General features: G+C 32.5%; 4 protein-coding genes across 4 annotated transcripts; 2 read left to right on the forward strand and 2 right to left on the reverse strand.

The window, feature by feature from the left end:
• Positions 1–472: 472 nt before the first annotated feature.
• Positions 473–968, forward strand: LOC101888577 (lysozyme 2-like). Its single transcript, XM_005178411.4, has one exon. The coding sequence runs from the start codon at positions 490–492 to the stop codon at positions 916–918; it is 429 nt and encodes a 142-aa protein (XP_005178468.1). The 5' UTR covers positions 473–489; the 3' UTR covers positions 919–968.
• A 1,552-nt stretch (positions 969–2,520) lies between these two features.
• LOC101892657 (uncharacterized) lies at positions 2,521–3,337 on the reverse strand. The gene is made up of 2 exons (XM_005178435.3): positions 3,063–3,337; positions 2,521–2,997 (listed from the first exon to the last, which is right to left on the reverse strand). The coding sequence occupies exons 1-2, from the start codon at positions 3,227–3,229 to the stop codon at positions 2,754–2,756; spliced, it is 411 nt and encodes a 136-aa protein (XP_005178492.1). The 5' UTR covers positions 3,230–3,337; the 3' UTR covers positions 2,521–2,753.
• Positions 3,338–6,653: 3,316 nt separating this feature from the next.
• Positions 6,654–7,167, reverse strand: LOC101889048 (lysozyme 2-like). Its single transcript, XM_020035060.2, has one exon. The coding sequence runs from the start codon at positions 7,135–7,137 to the stop codon at positions 6,709–6,711; it is 429 nt and encodes a 142-aa protein (XP_019890619.1). The 5' UTR covers positions 7,138–7,167; the 3' UTR covers positions 6,654–6,708.
• A 242-nt stretch (positions 7,168–7,409) lies between these two features.
• On the forward strand, positions 7,410–7,908 carry LOC101888753 (lysozyme 2). Its single transcript, XM_011292180.2, has one exon. The coding sequence runs from the start codon at positions 7,433–7,435 to the stop codon at positions 7,859–7,861; it is 429 nt and encodes a 142-aa protein (XP_011290482.1). The 5' UTR covers positions 7,410–7,432; the 3' UTR covers positions 7,862–7,908.
• The last annotated feature ends 12,145 nt before the right edge of the window (positions 7,909–20,053 follow it).

Below are 20,053 nucleotides of genomic sequence, written 5' to 3' on the forward strand. Positions count from 1 at the left end.
TGTTAAAAATTTCCCTCCGTTGCTATAAAATCCCCTACTTTCGAATTTTTTATAAATTCTTAAAGAGACTTTCGTTCAAAAATACCTACAATGTTTCAATATTATGGAGGGGACACCCTATTGGACAGTATACCATAAAATTAGGCCACTGAGCTAATGGGAATATCTTTTTGTAGACAAATACATCTTTGCAGAACTTCCACTAAAATCTGCCATAGAAATATTTCAATATTTTTTCCAAATAAAACCAATGTTTCCATTTTCCTTTATATCAAAAAACTTTATTCAATCGTCTTCAAAATCAACACCTAAATTCACTTCTTAGAAGCAATCATCAATGCTGGGCAAGGTACCATCACAGTACTTCCAGGTGGACCAGGCAGTCCAGCCTTGTTGTTTCAATACCAATTGGGCGCACTTGACAGCGGGTTCAATGCTATCGACCAAGAAGTCTTCACACTTGATCTTGTTTTCGGCAACTTAAGCAAAATGTTCAAATTCACCTTCGCTATTTTGGCTGCTGTCCTCTTGGTCGCCCCTGCCTTCGGCACGGTCTACAACCGTTGCTCCTTGGCCCGTGAAATGTACAAATTGGGTGTACCAAAGAACCAATTGGCTCGCTGGACCTGCATTGCTGAACATGAATCGTCCTACAACACCAAGGCTGTTGGCTCCTTGAACTCCAATGGCTCCCGCGACTATGGCATCTTCCAAATCAACAACTACTGCTGGTGCTCCCTACCCTCCGGTGCCTTCTCCTATGATGAGTGCAAGATCAAGTGTGAAGATTTCTTGGTTGACAGCATTGAACCCGCTGTCAAGTGTGCCCAATTGGTTTTGAAACAACAAGGCTGGACTGCCTGGTCCACCTGGAAGTACTGTGACGGTACTTTGCCCAGCATTGATGATTGCTTCTAAATTAATTTGATGGTAGGATTTGAAACGAAATTAAATAAATGGTTTAAAAACGGAATTTGAAAAATGTTTTAGTTATTTTTCGTAGAACTCTAGTTCGGAGATATAATTCAGGTTTGTGAAAAATAGTTTTCTAGGATGACATGACATAGAGAATGTGGGGATTTTTTAAGAAGGGGGTTTTCAAGGATAGGAATATTTAGAATATGTATATAAAAAAATATTTTCTCCAGAAATTCAGACTAGGAAAACGGGGTTGTTTTATGAATTTTTCAAGGACGGTCGGTCCTTAGAAACGTGGATTTCAAAATCGAAAATTTGTATTGTCCTTAAAAGTGGAATTTTCAAGTTTGGTAAGCCCAAAAAAGGTGAGTTTTTCTGCGATAGCCAGACTTGGAAATCGTGGATTTTTAGCGAATATTTTTTCAAGCATGGCCGTCCTGGAAAATGTAGATTTTTAAAGAATATTTTCCCAGGATGGCCAGGTCTGGAAAACGTGGATTTTTAAAGAATATTTTTTCAAGAATACCCAGACCCGTGGATTTTTAAAGAATATTTTTTCAAGAATACCCAGGCCTGGAAAACGTGGATTTTTAAAGAATATTTTTTTAAAGTATGACCAGGTCTGGAAAACGTGGATTTTTAAAGAATATTTTTTTAAAGTATGACCAGGTCTGGAAAACGTGGATTTTTAAAGAATATTTTTTCAAGAACACCCAGACCCGTGGATTTTTAAAGAATATTTTTTCAAGAATACCCAGGCCTGGAAAACGTGGATTTTTAAAGAAATTTTTTTCAAGAATACCCAGGCCTGGAAAACGTGGATTTTTAAAGAATATTTTTTCAAGAATACCCAGGCCTGGAAAACGTGGATTTTTAAAGAATATTTGTTCAAGAATACCCAGGCCTGGAAAACGTGGATTTTTAAAGAATATTTTTTCAGGAATACCCAGGCCTGGAAAACGTGGATTTTTAAAGAATATTTTTTCAAGAATACCCAGGCCTGGAAAACGTGGATTTTTAAAGAATATTTTTTCAAGAATACCCAGGCCTGAAAAACGTGAATTTTTAAAGAATATTTTTTCAAGAATACCCAGGCCTAGAATTTAAGAGTATTTTTTAAAGCCTAGATAAGGTGCATTTTAAAGAATATTTTTTATTAATATTTTTTTAAGAATACCCAGACCTGGAAAACGTGGATTTTTAAAGAATATTTTTTCAAGAATACCCAGACCTGGAAAACGTGGATTTTTAAAGAATATTTTTTCAAGAATACCCAGGCCTAGAATTTAAGAGTATTTTTTTAAAGCCTAGAAAACGTGAATGTTTAAAGAATATTCAAGGATGGTTCAGATCTGAGAAATCTGGATTTTTAAAGAATGTTTTTTTCGAGGATTGTCAAGCCTGGAAAGCAAGGACTTTTAAAGAATATTATTTCAAGGATGGCCAAGTCTGAAAAAAAGAGTATTTTTCAAGGTTCTCAAGGCCTGGAAAACTTCGACTTTTAAAGAATTTTTTTTCAAGAATACCACGGACTGGTAAACGTGGATTTTTAAAAAATATTGATTTAAATATTTAGTTTAAATATTTGTGATTATGTTGTTCGTTGTTTTTTCTTTATTTGAATTAAAATTCCCCGTTAAATGATTCCCAACCACAAATACGTTGTTTAAACCCAAAACGCTTTTAAACTCTTAATCAATTTTCAAAACCTCATTTCAATTATGCTGCGGTAATTTTGCTTGTCATCGAAATCAATTTTTCTATTTTTGGAGGGGACCATTTTCTTTTGCTTTGTATTGGTGCATTTTCAATTTGAAGCTATTTGTGGTTGACAGTTAAATACCCGCTTTACTCCTTAGATTGGGAAATGCTTTCAAATCGCTCAAACTTGTTTTGTGCATGTCATGCAAATATTCCCATGCCTTGTCCTGTTGACGTTTGGTGCGAGCCTGGCTAAGTTTGGCAAAGGGGCCGAGGGTACGAAAGCCTTGTTGCGCCACATAACGAACAAAACCAATTGCGGTTAATTCACGGAGGGCTGTTTTCACCTGGGCCGCAATGTCGCCGTTGGCAAAGGGTCTGGAAAAAAAATTGAGATTTCTTTTTGATAAAAAGAAGGGGGGAATTCTGAATTTCCAACTTACTCCTTCTCCAACATTGCCACAATATGTTCCTCCTGAATACCTTTGGCGTATTTGGGATGATCCTGAAACAAACGTATAACATCCAGAACATAAAGGGGAATGTGCAAATGATAGGCATTCCATCTCAGGCCAGATGTGGTGGGGGCTGTATCGCAAATGTTGAGCATTTTACTTCTACACTTTTCTTTTGTGTTCAGATAATTGGAAAATTTCGAAAAATGTTATTTGCAGAACTATTTGTAATTAACTTATTGATAATAAAAATATATGTAGTTTTTTTTTTTTTTTTTTTTTTTTTTTTTTGACAAAAGGCAAAGGAGAAATGTAAAGAACACTGTTCAAAATAAGTTATTCATAATGAGAAGTTTTCAAAATTCTATGAAGAACAATTTGGGTACATAAAATCTTAGATTTTTGGTCTAACTTGTTTGCTTAATTAGAAATAATTTCAATATCCTCGTTTTCTACATCTGGCTAAAATTTAAAAACTTTCAAAATATCAACAATTATAACCCTGACCATTCCAAAAAAAATATTTTATGAGCCGTTCTTCAGATCCTTTAAATCCTTGGGAAAATATTCTTTAACAACAATTTTCCGGCTGGAAATTCTTAAAAAAAAATTAACACTCCCTTTTTTAAAAATCTAGAAGTCATTGAAAAATAGTAAAAAAAGTGAATTAAAAAATATTTTTGAAGAGTCCACGTCAGATCTTTAAAAAATATTATTTAATAATTCACCTTTTCAGACCTGGCCGCCCTTAAAAAATATTCTTTAAAATCCACGTTTCCAGGCCTGGTCATCCTTGAAAAAGTATTCTTTAAAAATAAACTTTTTCCTGGCATGGCCATCCTTCAAAAAATATTCTTTTAAAGCCCACGTTCTCCATGACTGCGTATTCTTGAATAAATGTTCTTTAAAAATCCATATTCTCCAGGCCTGGGTATTCTCGAAATAATACCTTCCTTCAAATCCTTGGGAAAATATTCTTTAACAACTATTTTCCGGCCTGAAAATTCTTTTTTTTAATATTTGATTTTAAAATCTAGAAGTCATTGAAAATTTGAGGACATCTTTAAAATATATTATTTAATAATCCACGTTTACCGACCTTGCCGTCCTTGAAAAATATTCTTTGAAAATCCACGTTTTCCAGGCCTGGTCATCCTTGAAAAAGTATTCTTTAAAAATAAACATTTTCCAGGCCTGGCCATACTTCAAAAAATGTTATTTAAAAAACCGCGTTCTCCAAGACTGCGAATTCTTGAACAAATTTTCTTTAAAAATCCACGTTCTCCAGGCCTGGGTATTCTTGAATAAATATTCTTTAAAAATCCACGTTCTCCAGGCCTGTGTATTCTTGAAAAAATATTCTTGAAAAATCAACTTTGTCCAGGCGTTTGAAAAGATATTCTTTAAAAATCCACGTTTTCCAGGCCTGGCCGTCCTTGGAAAATATTCTTAAAAAATCATTTTTAAAAAAATATTCTTTAAAATTTCGAGGTTTTCTTGACGAGGACATCCTTAAGATAATATTCGTTAAAAATTCAGGAATCCAGGCCTGTTCATCTTTGAAAAAAATATTCTTTAAAAGTCCACGTTTTCCAGGCTTCGCGAGGACATCCTTAAAATTATATTCGTTAAAAATCCACGTCTTCAAGGCTTGGCGAGGACATCCTTAAGATAATATTCTTTTAAAATCCACGTTCTATAGGCCTGGCCATCCTTGATAAAAAAAATACTCTTTAAAAATTCCAAGTTCTCCAGACCTGGCCATCCTTGATAAAAAAATACTCTTTAAAAGTTCACGTTCTCCAGGCCTGGGTATTCTTGAAAAAAATATTCTTTAAAAATTCACGTTTTCCAGGCCTGGGTATTCTTGAAAAAAAATATTCTTTAAAAATTTACGTTTTCCAGGCCTGGGTATTGTTGAAAAAAATATTCTTTAAAAATTCACGTTCTCCAGGCCTGGGTATTCTTGAAAAAATATTATTAAAAAATCCAAGTTTTCCAGACCTGGTCATCCCTGAAAAAATATTATTAAAAAATCCATGTTATCCAGACCTGGCCATCCTTGATAAATAATATTCTTTAAAAATCCATGTTCTCCAGACCTGGCCATCCTTGATAAATAATATTCTTTAAAATTCCAGGTTTTCTTGGCGAGGATATCCTTAATATAATATTCTTTAAAAATTCAGGAATCCAGGCCTGTTCATTTTTGAAAGAAAAATATTCTTTAAAAGTCCACGTTTTCCAGGTTTAGCGAGGACATCCCTAAAATAATATTCTTTAAAAATCCACGTTCTTTAGGCCTGGCCATCCTTGATAAAAAATATTCTTTAACATTCCAAGTTCTCCAGACCTGGCCATCCATGATAAAGAAATATTCTTTAAAAATTCACGATTTCCAGGCCTATGTATTCTTGAAAAAAAATATTCTTTAAAAATTCAAAAAAAAAATATTTTTTAAAAATCCACGTTTCTCGGACCTGGTCATCCCTGAAAAAATATTAAAAATATTTTAAAAATATTGATCCACGTTTCCAGACCTGGTCCTCAATTCTTGTTCTATGAAAATGTGAAATGAAAATTTTTTAAAAGGAAAGAAATGTCAAATGAAAAATTTTACAAAGGAAATATTTTTCATATCATATTTTCATAGAACAAGAATCCAGACCCTGGCCATATGTGAAAAATGTTCTTTAAAAATCTACGTTTTCCAGACCTGGCCATATGTGAAAAAACATTCTTTAAAAGTCCACGTATTCCAGGCCTCGCCATCTTTGAAAACATTTTCTTTAAATCCACTTTTCCCGAACTGGTCATCCTTGAAAAATATTCCTAAAAATTCAAATTTTCCAGGTCTGGCCATCCTCGAAAAAATATTTTTTAAAAATCCTCGCACTCAAACCTGGCCATCCTCAAAAATCCACGATTATCAAACCAGGTCATGCTTGAAAAAATATTTTTTATAAATCCATGTAATCCAGACCTGGCTATCCTTTATTTTAACAATCCATGTTTTACAGGACTGGCCATCTATGATGAAATATTCATGCCAAGGAAACTTGGATTTTTTCACGTTTCGTAGAACTGGATACCCTTGAAAATTCTCTTTAAAAAATCCGGATACCCTTGAAAATTCTCTTTAAAAAATCCGCGTTTTCTAACATTTTTCAAATTGAGCTATTTGTGAAATTATGTTCTTAAAACATCCACGTTTTCCAAGTCCGACATCCTTAAAAAACATTCTTAAAAAATCCAAATTTTCAAGGCCTACCACTAAAAAAAAATAACAAATCGACTTTTCAAGTCAATAAAACAAATTATTTAAAAATCCACGTTTCCTAGGACTGGTCATCCTTGAAAAAATCTTAAAATATACCCATTTTCCTGGTCAGGACTTCTTGGAATAATATTTCTTTTAAAAAATGTACTTATTCTAAATATGGTTATCCTTGAGAAGGACATTCTTAAAAAAATTTTCACCTTTTCTAGGTCTTGTCAACCTAGAAAACTATTCTTCATAACCCTTAATTTTATCTCCGAAATATAGTTCTGCCAAAAATGACTAAAACACTTTTTAAATTTCGTTTTTAATCCATTTATTTTATTTCGTATCAAATCCTATCACCAAACTAATTTAGAAGCAATCATCAATGCTGGGCAAGGTACCGTCACAGTACTTCCAGGTGGACCAGGCAGTCCAGCCTTGTTGTTTCAACACCAATTGAGCGCACTTGACAGCGGGTTCAATGCTATCGACCAAGAAATCTTCACACTTGATCTTGCACTCATCGTAGGAGAAGGCACCGGATGGGGGAGAGCACCAGTAGTAGTTGTTGATTTGGAAGATACCATAGTCGCGAGAGCCATTGGAGTTCAAGGAGCCAACAGCCTTGGTGTTGTAGGAGGATTCGTGTTGGGCAATGCAGGTCCAGCGGGCCAATTGGTCCTTGGGTACACCCAATTTGTACATTTCACGGGCCAAAGAGCAACGGTTGTAGACCGTGCCGAAGGCAGGGGCAACCAAGAGGACAGCAGCCAAAATAGCGAAGGTGAATTTGAACATTTTGTTTTAGTTTCCGAAAACAAACTATACAAATTCCTTTCAAAGCACCTTTTTATATGGCCCGACAGATGTTCTGAAAAAATTATCGCTAATCTCTTTTTGACACTTATCAGTACTTAAGATACTATTTTGAACTGATATTATCGGAACAAAACTAATTAGTATTCTCCGAAAAAACAAAAATAGGCCCATCCATCATTGAGGCTCTTATCAGTTTCCACCTCAACAGTTTTCGCTATAAAAACTCCAGACATTTTGGAGGAAAGCATAGTTTGTTTTTCGCCAGTTAAACAAAATGTTCAAATTCACCTTCGCTATTTTGGCTGCTGTCCTCTTGGTCGCTCCTGCCTTCGGCACGGTCTACAATCGCTGCTCTTTGGCCCGTGAAATGTACAAATTGGGTGTACCAAAGAACCAATTGGCCCGCTGGACCTGCATTGCTGAACACGAATCGTCCTACAACACCAAGGCTGTCGGTTCCTTGAACTCCAATGGCTCCCGCGACTATGGCATCTTCCAAATCAACAACTACTACTGGTGCTCTCCCCCATCCGGTGCCTTCTCCTATGATGAGTGCAAGATCAAGTGTGAAGATTTCTTAGTCGATAGCATTGAACCCGCCGTCAAGTGCGCCCAATTGGTGCTGAAACAACAAGGCTGGACTGCCTGGTCTACCTGGAAGTACTGTGATGGTACTTTGCCCAGCATTGATGATTGCTTCTAAACTGATACGAATTAAATGAATAAAAATTATGAGTTAAAACCGAAAAAGTTTATTTTAATTTTTGACATGGGGTTAAGGTATTGGGTCTTGAAACGGATATGGGGGATTTCCCTCGTCATCGAGAGTTTTACGCAGGCTGACTTCCCCTCCCCAGGGAACAATTTTTCTTCGAATGATTTCATTGTTTTTAAAAAATATGTATATATTTATTTTTCTCCGATTTAGGACAATTTGTCTTGTGTAAACACCAGATAACCTCCTTCCTAAAGGTGAGAATACATAAAACGCTTTTTTTGGCTAGATTAAGTCATCGGCCTGCTTCTTCGTATAGGAAAAAAGGAGATTTAGGTTGACTTAGTTCGATTTCGGCCCTAGGCTCGTTAATTCTTTTTCAAAGAAGCCAGCCGATGACTTAAACCTGTCAAAAAAGCATTTTATATATTCTCACCTTTAGAAAAATGAAATGTAATCAGCCGGTAGCTCTATCTTACATTTCTATTATACCATGGGTACAAGTATATAAAGAACTTTTTCGACTGGCTAATGTCATGTTTATATTGGAGCCTTAACTCTACAATATAAACATGGTATTAGTCAGTTGAAAAAACTCTTTATCTACTTGCACCCATGGTACAATAAGGAGGTAGAACAGCTTCGTATAACTACAGAAATACAGCCCTGAGGCTATGCCCGCTTCCTGTCAGAATTATTCAAAATGATATCCACCAAGTTTTTTTCATTTATTTGATATTTTTTTGGTTATTTTTCAAATGCACAAAATTAGCGCGAAATATGAATGAAATGCCTGAATGTTCTCTCAAAAATGTGATCCTAAGTGTTCAATCTTTCGATTCTGTGGCAAATTTGGTTAATATCATTAATGCGCGTCCTCTATTTATGTTTCTTCCTATCATTGATTTTGAAAATATTTTCTTTTTATTTTTCAAAACAATAAATACATACACAAAATTGACAGAAGTCGGGCACACTTAGAAAAAAATTGTAATCAGCTGGTAGCTCTACCTTACCATTTTATTTTACCATGCTTGCACCGATGCATTTTTCAATAATTTTTACGAATTTTAATAATTTTTCATTTAAAATTTTTAATTTAAAAAATGGTTTGACAGTTCATTGTCCCAGCAGCTGTGTCGATGCGCCTACATGTATTCTTTTGCCATGGATAGAAGCGTATGACCTTGAGGTGAGAAAACTCTTTTTTGACTGGCTTAAGTCATCGGCTGGCTTCTTCCTACTACTACTTTAAGAGGATTCGTTTAAAAAATTCAGTGCGTTAACATACTTATATGTAAACGTACTGTTAAGCCATCGGCTTGCGTCGTTGTTAAAGAACAATGTTTTTTTAGGTTGACTTAGTTCGATTTCGTCCCATAATTTATACTTGCTTACCCTATGCTCCTTTTTCCGAAGAAGGCATCCGATGACTTAAGCCAGTCGAAAAAAAACAGTTTTCTCACCTCAAGGTCATACGCTTCTATCCATGGTAAAAGAATACATGTAGGCGCATCGACACAGCTGCTGGGACAATGAACTGTCAAACCATTTTTGAAATTAAAAATTTTAAATGAAAAATTATTAAAATTCGTAAAAATTATTGAAAAATGCATATCATAACTACCTCCGATTGGCTTTATATTAGAAAGCATATAAAAATCTACTTATCTACTTGAAAAAAAAAAATTTAAAAATTTTGACATATCAATGTTCCCAGGCATTGAATATTTACCTGTATTCTCTTACCATGCTTCTAGAAGTATGTTTACATACAACATCTCGACCCAGTTTATTCCTGATAGTTGTCGAATCACAATAAATTGTATGTATTTTATACATAGCCAAATTTATTGTGATTGGTCCAATTATTGAGGATTTTGTATGTAAACGTACTCTAAGTTTATATAAAACCCTCGGTCGAAGAATACAGGTAGATGCATCAACGCTTGGGAACACTGATATGTCAAACATTTTTAAGTGTTTCTTTTAAAATGCGTAGATTTGTATATTTTTTTCCTATACGACGCCAATCAGAGGTTATTATGAAATGCATTTTTCAAAAATTTTTACAAATTTTATTAATTTTTTATTTAAAATTTTTATATTTCAAAATTTGTTTGACAGTTAATTGTCCTAGCAGCTGTGTTGATGCGACTACCTGTATTCTTCTTCTACCATGGAATTTATTATATATGTACAACGTTTATATATTTTCTTATTCAACGACAATCGGCGGTTTTTATGATATTCATTTTTCAACAATTTTTAATAAATTGGAATAATTTTTCATTCAAAAATTGCTATTCCCAAATTGGTTTGACACTTCATTGTCCCACCAGCTGTTTTTTTGCGACTACCTGTATGCATGCATCAATGCTTGGGAACATTGATATTTTAAAAATTTTTTATTTTTTTTTTTTCAAAAATAAATAGATTTTTTTTCTTATACGACGCCAATCGGAGGTTGTTATGATATGCATTTTTTTAAGAATTTGTACAAATTTAAATAATTTTTCATTCAACATTTTCAATTATAAAATTGGTTTGACAGTTCATTATGCCAGCAGCTGTGTCGACGCGTCAACCTATATTCCTCTACCATGCTTTTATGAATGGCAAAAGAATACAGGTAGCATTGATATGTCAAAAAAATTAAATTTTTTTCAAATATAAGTAGATTTTTATAAATTTTCTTATACTACGTCAGTCGGAGGTTATTATAATTCGCGTTCTTCAACAATTTTTACAAATTTAAATAATTTTTCATTCAACATTTTCAATTCCAAAATCGGTTTGACAGTTCATTGTCCCATCAGCAGTGTTGATGCGACTACCTGTATTCTTCTACCATGCTTTTATCCAGTATGTATGTTTAGTATGTTTACATACAAAATTCCTACTCTGATTAACCCGGATAATTATCCAATCACAATAAATGTTATGTATGTTTTATATAGTCAAATTTATTGTGATTTGTTTAATTATCAGGGATAACATTAGTAGAGATTCTAAATGTAAACGTACTCTAAGTTTACATAAAACCCATGGTAGAAGAATATAGGTAGACGCGTCGACACAGCTGCTGGGACAATGAACTGTCAAACCAAGTTTGGAATTGAAAATGTTGAATGAAAAATTATTTAAATTTTTAAAATTTTTTGAAAAACGCGAATTATAATAGCCTCCGAGTGACGTAGTATAAGAAATCATATAAAAATCTACTTATATTTGAAAAAATATTTAAATTTTTTTGACATATCAACACATGGGAACATTGATATGTCAAAAATTTTAAAATGTTTTTTTTTTTTAAATAATAATAGATTTTTATATGTTTTCTTATATGACATCATTCGGAGGTTATTATAATTCGCGTTTTTAGCAATTTTTGCAAATTTAAAAAATTTTTCATTCAACATTTTCGATTCCAAAAGGGGTTTGACAGTTCATTGTCCCAGCAGTTGTGTCGATGCGTCTACCTATATTCTTCTACCATGATAAAACCTCTTTAATGTAATATACGATTTATCAGGTTAATGACCAGCAAATCAATGTGTGGTCTGTTTGTTTTTTTTTTTTTTTACTCTATTACAAAACAATATAGATAAGATTTTGCCAACATTTAATCGGTTATTGATCGGTGGAAAAATTATCAAGTAGGCCCTCTTAATTAGACTCAAGTTATGACAAGTTCGTATACATAATTTATCACATCAATCTTTTTGACATTAACAGTGACAATGTTATTTAATAGTTGAAGAAAAATAGACAGGATTTATGTAACATCTGGTGATAAATAATTTTGACAATTTGTTATATAAACTGATAGAAACTTAAGAAAAATAAAATTAATAAAGATATTTAAAACCTAAAACCTTTGTAACCTAAATCATATAAAAAATAAAGGTGAGAACGCGTTTTGACTGGCTTAAGTCATCGGCTGACTTCTTCGGAAAATAACAAAGGAGCCTAGGGCCAAAATCGAACTATGTCAACCTATAACTCCTTTGTTTCTATACGAAGAAGCCAGCCGTCTACTTAAGCCAGTCAAAAAAAAACGGTTTATGTTTTCGCACCTTAACCTCATTTCAATTAAGCCTACCTTAACTTCATAAAATAAAGTTTATATTTTCTCATTTATGTATATAAAAAGAATTAACAGGTAGAAGCATGGTACAATAAGAAGGTAGAACAGCTTTGTAAAACTATTGAAATACAGCCCTGAGGCAATGCCCGCTTCCTGTCAAATTTGCATGCAAAAAGTGGTTTTCATTTATTCAATATTTTTCCTCATTTTTAAAATCAGTTACAGAGCGGGAAAGATGAATGAAATGTCTGGATTTTCTATCAAATATATGTTCTAAGCAGTTCTATACTTCAATTCCATAGCAAAACTGGCGAAAAGCGTTAATGCGCGTCTCGCAATTTACGCGTCTTGAAAATATTCTGTTTTTTTTCTTTCAAAACAATAAATACATACACAAAATTGACAGAAGTCGGCCACACTTCGAAAAACAACACTGGTACCTTACCTTTTTATTGTACCATGGGTACATGGTAGAAGAATGTAGGTAGAAGCATCGACACAGCTGCTGGGACAATGAACTGTCAAACCAATTTTGGAATTGAAAATGTTGAATGAAAAACTATTTAAATTTGTTAAAATACGCGATTTTTTATAACCTACGAATGACGTCGTATAAGAAAACATTTAAAAATCTTCTTATATTTGAAAAAATATTTAAATTTTTTTGACATATCAAGCGTTGATGCATCTACCAGTATTCTTCTGCCATGCATGGGTAGAAGCATCAACATTTGGGAACATTGATATGTCAAACATTTTGAAATGTTTTTCCAAACTTAAGAAGATTTTTATATGTTTTCTTATACGACTCCAATCGGAGTTTGTTATAACTTGCATTTTTCAACAATTTTTACAAATGTCAATATTTTTTTATTCAAAGTTTTCAATTCCAAAATTGATTTACAGTTCATTGTCCCATCACCTGTGTCGATGCGACTACTTTTATTCTTCTACCATGGTTCATGAGTAATTTTCTTGATTCAGAGTTGTATTTTATAGCACATACACATTGAGACGATGGTAAGGCAGACCAGATCATGGTAGAAGAATATAGGTAGACGCGTCGACACAGCTGCTGGGACAATGAACTGTCAAACACATTTTGGAAATGAAAATGTTGAATGAAAAATTATTTAAATTTGTAAAAATTGTTGAAAACGCGAATTATAATAGCCTCGGAATAATGTAATTTAAGAAAACATATAAAAATCTGCTTATATTTGAAAAAAAAAAAAAACATTTAAATTTTTTTGACATATCAATGCTCCCAAGCGTTGATGCATATACCTGAATTCTTCTGCCATGCTTACCATCCAGCTTTTTTATAAAGACAATAAGTACTAAAAATTTTTATATTGCAAACAATTTAAGAAAAAAACATTAATTTTATTAAAAAACATCGACGAACAAAAAATTTTTGAGCAACAAAAACCCCGGCAAATGCCACGACACAGCTTCTGGGACAATTAACAAATTTTGGAATTGAACTTTTTTAATGAAAAATCATTCAAATTTGTAAAAATTGTTAAAAAATGCATATCATAACAAACTCCGATTGGTGTCGCATAGGAAAACATTTACAAATCTACTTATTTTTGAAGAAACATTTAAAAGAAATTTGACATATCAATGTTCCCGATTTGCCAGATGTTGTTTGTTTACTTTTTGCAATTTTTGTGTCGAGTGAAAGAGAGCGAGAGAAAAATGTATATTTTCTCAGTAACTTCTTACTGAGTGAGTAAATGTTACTGGGAAAGTGAGCGAAACAGCAGAAGAAATCTAGTGTGACCATAGCACGATAAAAGAAAACAGGTAGTCGCATCGATACAGCTGCTGGGACAATGAACTGTCAAACCAATTTTGGAATTGAAAATCCTGAATGAAAAATTATTGAAATTTATAAAAATTGTTGAAAAATACATATCATTACAACCTCCGATTTGCGTCGTACAAGAAAAAATATAAAAATCGACTTATTTTTGACAAAGCACTTAAAAAATTTTGACATATCAATGTTCCCAAGCGTTGATGCATTTAACTATATTCTTCTACCATGGACCATAGACAAATAAAGGTATAGACTAAAAAGTTTTAAAATTTACCCCATTCCGGCAGATGTCACTATGATTGATCTTGGACCAGTGAAGTCACTCAGGGCTAGTGAAGTCACCCGACTTCGAAAACAATTTATTCATTTTTATGCTATTTAAGTTCTATATTTTTATATTTCACGACATATTTGGATATTGTAAAAGTAAAAGTAAAGTCACTGTTTCGTTTTTAATTGATAAATAATAAAGAATCATGAAAATATTCAATATTTTGTATTTTAAGAGAATTGAGTGAGTCTACTGATCCTCTCTCACGGCATAAACGACGTGTATTGAAGCACTTTTTTCAGAGATAACAGATAAGACAACTTTTTAGTCTATATCTAATTTGTCTATGGTGTGACTCTGACATTCCTATGCAATTTGCCCATGGTAGAAGAATACAGGTAGATGCATCAACGCTTGGGAACATTGATATGTCAAAATTTTTAATATTTTGTCAAAAATAAGTAGATTTTTATAGAATCTCCTATACGATGCAAGTCTGAGCTTTTTATGACATGCATTTTTCGACAATTTGTACAAATTTCAATAATTTTTCAATCAACATTTTCACTTCCAAAATCGGTATATTAGTTCATTGTCCCAGCATCTGTGCTGTGATGCGACTACCTGTATTCTTTTACCATTAGTGTGACACCTAATATGCCATGCATGGTAGAAGAATATAGGTAGACGCGTCGCCACAGCTGCTGGGACAATGAACTGTCAAACCAATTTTGGAATTGAAAATGTTGAATGAAAAATTATTTAAATTTGTAATAATTGTTGAAAAACGCGATTTATAATAGTCTCCGAATGACGTAGTATAAGAAAACATATAAAAATCTACTTATATTTAAAAAAAACATTTAATTTTTTTGACGCAAAAAAATCATATCTGATACAAAAATATACATATCTACATATGCCTGTCAAGGATAACATTTTGATGGATGGCAAAGAAAAATTGCGATGTTTTCATGGCAAAATAGTTAAATCTTGCATAACAATCTTTGCAGCAACTTAACATATCTCACAAAGTAATGAGGTCACATTTGGCCCATTAAATTTATATATTCAGTGCTATTTTTTTTTAATGTTTATCAATTTTATTTCAAGTGATTAAGCTTTTTTTCTTAATTTTTGTAGGGGGTAAATATATATTATCACTACTTATGATAATGGAATTAATGCGGAAATTTTATGTTAATCAAGAGCTCTCAAATTTAAGATATGTCCATCGATCAATAATCGATTACATTAAGAACATTTCTTATCGTTTTTTTTTTATTTGTAATAATAAAAGTTGTGTTCCAGAACCTGCAAATTAGTACTAATTAGCACTAATTCTGCTACAACGCGTTCCCGTACTCCAAAAATTAGCAAAACTTGCAGCTCTCTCGAGAAAAAAATGGCGCTGAGTGGTGCACATTTCTGCTTGTTTTAGCTACATGAATTTGGCCGAGCAGAAATGTGCATATTGTAAATTTGACATATAATTGGCAGGGCTAACAAGGTTGAAAAATGTATTGATACATTTCAATAAAGAAAATGATCTTTTCAGTAAGGTTTCACCAGTCCGATTTAGGCTGTTTACTTTTGGAATTTTGAATTTTGACATTTTATCGCATTTCTGCTAATTTTCCGTTCCCTTACTTTTTGAGCAAACCTAAATGAGAATGACATTTCGAACTGTTCTCTCTTCTGCTAGTTTTACTACTAAAAAAGTACTGGATCACAACTAAAGTAAACAGAGAGCACACGCCCCACACATAATAGAAGATATTAAACAAATTATGCTGGAGCGAATTTTGTTATGGATTTGTATATCTTAATGTGGGGTACTCACTATCTGACATGATTGATTGAACATGACTTGAAAAAAATAATTGAAAATAAAGTTATTTTTAGTTTTGTTTTAGACATTAAAAACAAATAAAGTTACAAATGGCCAAAATTGAGTTGAAATAACGAAGGCAGCATGAAAAATCCAGTTAAAACTAGTAGTTGTTATTTACCTTTTAAACACATTATCACTGTTAATGTCATGAAAATTGATGCCATAAATTATGTTTACGAAAATTACATATCCTAAGACTTTTTGAAAGCTCTTACTGTTTTTCCCCGATCAATAATTGATTAAAAAATGAAATTATAATTAAGCAAAAAAAAAAAGTTGTAAACAAAAAATATGGTAGGCGGTGGAAATTAAATAGCTATGTGTGCATCATTTATCACTAATCTGGGCAGGGGTGTTTTTCATTAATTATTTAGCATAACTTCCAAATCTTTAAATGGGCTACACATTATCAACCGTGATTGGTCTGTTGTGAGAGGCAAGAAAATGTGGAATATTTCCATTGGTGCCTTCACAAATGGTCACGTAGGCCCAAAATTTAATTGGTGTGATATTTTACATATTTTCTGTGTTAAAGGTAAGAATACATAAAACGCCTTTTTGACTGCTTAAGTCATCAGCCAGCTTCTTCGTAGAGGAATAAAGGAGTTTTAGGTTGACTTAGTTCGATTTTGGTCCTACGCTCCTTTATTCTTTTCCGAGAAGCCAGCCGATGTCTTAAGCCAGTCAAAAAAAAGCGTTTTATATATTCTGACCCTAAACCAGATAGAGACTTATATGTAAACGTATTTTTAGGGCTTGGTCTACAATGAAGGTGAGAATACATAAAACGGTTTTTGTCTGGCTTAAGTCATCGGCTGGCTTCTTCGGGAAAGAAGATGCCAGTCGATGATATAAGCAAGTCAAAAAAAGCGTTTATGTATTCTCACCTTAACCTATTTTCATAAAACACTTAATTTAAGTTGTCATCTCTTTTTATTATACGTCAAAAAATGACGTATCATTTTTGTCATGGAACAATAATCCAGCCTGCTCTGCATTTTCTGTAGTTTAACTTGTCAAATCTAAGTTTAGAAAATATTTGGACAATGAGATTTTGTCAAATGTATAATTTAAAAGAATATGCACAATTCACGAAAGTTTTCACAGGCAATACTTTTGAGTACTGCAGTTAAGTTTGAAAATGAAACTGTATGAAAAAGGGTTGTATAGTCGCGAAGTACTATTGTCCGTCATTATTTTGGCGTAGAGTTGCCAACTTCAATCGATACATCTGCTGGGGCAATGAACTGTCAAACTAAATTTGAAATTGAAATTTTTGAGTGAAAAATGATTGAAATTTGTAAAAATTGTGGAAAAATGCATATCATAACAACCTCCGATTTGTGTCGTATAAGGAGACATATGAAAATCTACTTATTTTTGAAAAAACATATCAAAACTTTTGCCATATCAATGTTCCCAAGCGTTGATGCATCTACCTATATTCTTCTACCATGGAACTATCAAACCAATTTTTGAATGAAAAATTTTTAAATTTGTAATAATTTTAAAAAAAAAAAGCATATCATAACAATCTTCAATTGGCGTCGTATAGGAAAACATAGTAAAACAAATCTACTTATTTTTGAAAAAACATTAAAAAATTTTTGACATATTGTTGATGCATCTACCTGTATTCTTCTACCATGTACTTAATGAAAATAGGTCAGTGTAAAGGTGAGAATACATAAAACGCTTTTTTGACTGACTTAACCTATTTTCAGAAAACTCTTCATTAAGGTTGTCATCTCTTTTCATTACACGCCAAAAATGAGAGATCATTTTTGTCATAGAACAAGAATATAGCCCAGCTCTGCATTTTCTGTAGTTTAACTTGTCAACTCTAACTTTAAAAAATATTTGGACAATGAGATTTTTTCAAATGAATAATTTAAAAAATATACACAAGCATATGACTTCTCCAGGTTACCTTACCTAACCTTCTTAATGAAACCTTGCCACGCTGTATGAAAAGGGTTATGTAGTCGCGAATTGCTATTATCAGTCATTTTTTGTTATAGAGTTGCCAACTTAATGAATGGTTTTATAATGGTAGAAGAATACAAGTAGTCGCATCGACACAGGTGTTGGAACAATGAACTATCAAACCAATTTTGAAATTAAAAATTTTGAATGAAAAATTATTGAAATTTGTAAAAATTGTTGAAAAATGCATAAATTAAAACCCCCCTATTTGCATCGCATAAGAAAACATATAAAAATCTACTTATTTTTGACAAAACATTGCCTCACCGTATGAAAAAGGGTTATATAGTCGCGAATTACTATTATCTGTCATTTTTTGGATTAGAGTTGCCAACTAAAATCAAGGGGTTTATCATGATAGAAGGAAAATGAAATGTCAAATCGATTTTGGAATTGCAAATGTTGAATAAAATATTATTGAAATTTGTAAAAAAATTTAATAAATGCATATCGTAACAACATCCGCTTTGCGTCGTATAAGAAAATATAAAAAATCTTCTTAAGTTTGGAAAATTTTTACTTATCAATGTTCTCAAGCGTTGATGAATCTACCTGCAGTCTTCTACTAAGTTTTTTTATGAAAATCGGTTCGTGTAAATGTAGCCTTAAAAGAACAATCACAATAAATTTGAGCATGAAAAACGTAGGTTAACTCTATTGTGATTGATTCTTTAGCTTGTTACACAAGATCACAAAATATTGTGCCTACGTGACCATTTGTAAAGGCACCATTGGAAAAATCCTTGACTGTCATGACAGATCAATCATGTTTGATAATGTGTAGCTCATTTCAAGATTTAGATATTATGCTAAATAATTATCGATAAATACTACTGTCTAGTTTAGTGAACGCTGTTTTTTTGTTTACCATTTTTTTAAATATTTAAAAATTTAAAATTGTAATCAATTATTGATCGGTGAAAAAACAGATATATAATTTTCGTAAACATAATTTGTGGCATCAATTTTCATGACATTAACAGTGATAATGTGTTTAGTAGTTAAATAATAACTACTAGTTTTAACTGGATTTCTATGCGGCCTACGATATTTAACAACGATTTAGGCCATTAACATATATTAACTGAAAACAATTTTCAAAACAAAACTAAAAATAACTTTCTTTTCGATTATTTTTTTTTTTCAAAGTCATGTTCGATCAATCATGTTAGATAGTGAGTACCCCACATTAAGATATACAAATCCCTAACAAAATTCGCTCCAGCATAATTTGTTTAATAACCTCAATTATGTGTGGGGCGTGTGCTCTCTGTTTACTTTATTATTGTAAACAAATCGATAAGAAATTGTCTTAATTTAATCGATTATTGATCGATGGACACATCTTATGCTAGGAACACAATTGGAGCGAACGACGAATTTCGCCCTACGCGGCGACAAAATGAGCCGCGAAAATTCGTCGTATGGAACACAATACCGACGAAATTATAAAACAGCTGATGAAGTTGTTTACTTTTTGCTCATTTGTTGACTACAATGAAAATTATACAAGAACTCATAATTCTTTATAATTTCAGTTATGTCCATCTTTTCTATTATAAATTCACTGATATCCATCTTCACTCAGGCGCAAGTGCACAAATAAATAAACAAATTATTTATGTTTTTTTATACGAATAACAGATAGTAGAGTGACCATAACAAATTTTTAAGTAAAAAGTAACTTTATTTACTAAAACACATAAAATTCGTACAAGTATGGCCACCTTGTACTGTTTTGTCGCCGTTCGCCGGCGTATGAAATAGAAATAAAGCTAATTGAGTTCGCGGCGACCGACGAAATTTTCGCCGGCGCCGTGATTGTGTGCACTTCCATATACACATATGGTTTTTATTTTTGACGACGAACATACGCCGCGAAAAAATTCGTCGTTCGCTCCAATTGTGTTCCTAGCATTAAAGGTAAGTGCTTTTGGTTAACATAAAATTTCCGCATCAATTCCATTATCATTACTAGTGATGTATGTATTTTTCTCCTAACACCTGAAAAGAAAAATTGATAAAAATTAAAAAAACATACACTGAATAAAAGTCTATGGACCAAATGAAGCCTCATTAATTGTAAGATATGTTCGATTTTCTCAAAGACT

The sequence above is a fragment of the Musca domestica genome, unplaced genomic scaffold (assembly GCF_030504385.1).
Source record: "Musca domestica strain aabys unplaced genomic scaffold, Musca_domestica.polishedcontigs.V.1.1 37, whole genome shotgun sequence".
In the NCBI taxonomy this organism is placed as follows: domain Eukaryota; kingdom Metazoa; phylum Arthropoda; class Insecta; order Diptera; family Muscidae; genus Musca; species Musca domestica.

What these genes read in the sequence shown, in the direction of transcription:
- LOC101892657 (XM_005178435.3), bottom strand. Translation starts at nt 3,229, where the DNA reads ATGCTCAACATTTGCGATACAGCCCCCACCACATCTGGCCTGAGATGG. An exon ending in GTGGCAATGTTGGAGAAGGA is followed by an intron (nt 2,998 to 3,062) that starts GTAAGTTGGAAA and finishes TTTTTTTTCCAG; the next exon opens with ACCCTTTGCCAACGGCGACA.
- LOC101889048 (XM_020035060.2), bottom strand. Translation starts at nt 7,137, where the DNA reads ATGTTCAAATTCACCTTCGCTATTTTGGCTGCTGTCCTCTTGGTTGCC.
- LOC101888753 (XM_011292180.2), top strand. Translation starts at nt 7,433, where the DNA reads ATGTTCAAATTCACCTTCGCTATTTTGGCTGCTGTCCTCTTGGTCGCT.
- LOC101888577 (XM_005178411.4), top strand. Translation starts at nt 490, where the DNA reads ATGTTCAAATTCACCTTCGCTATTTTGGCTGCTGTCCTCTTGGTCGCC.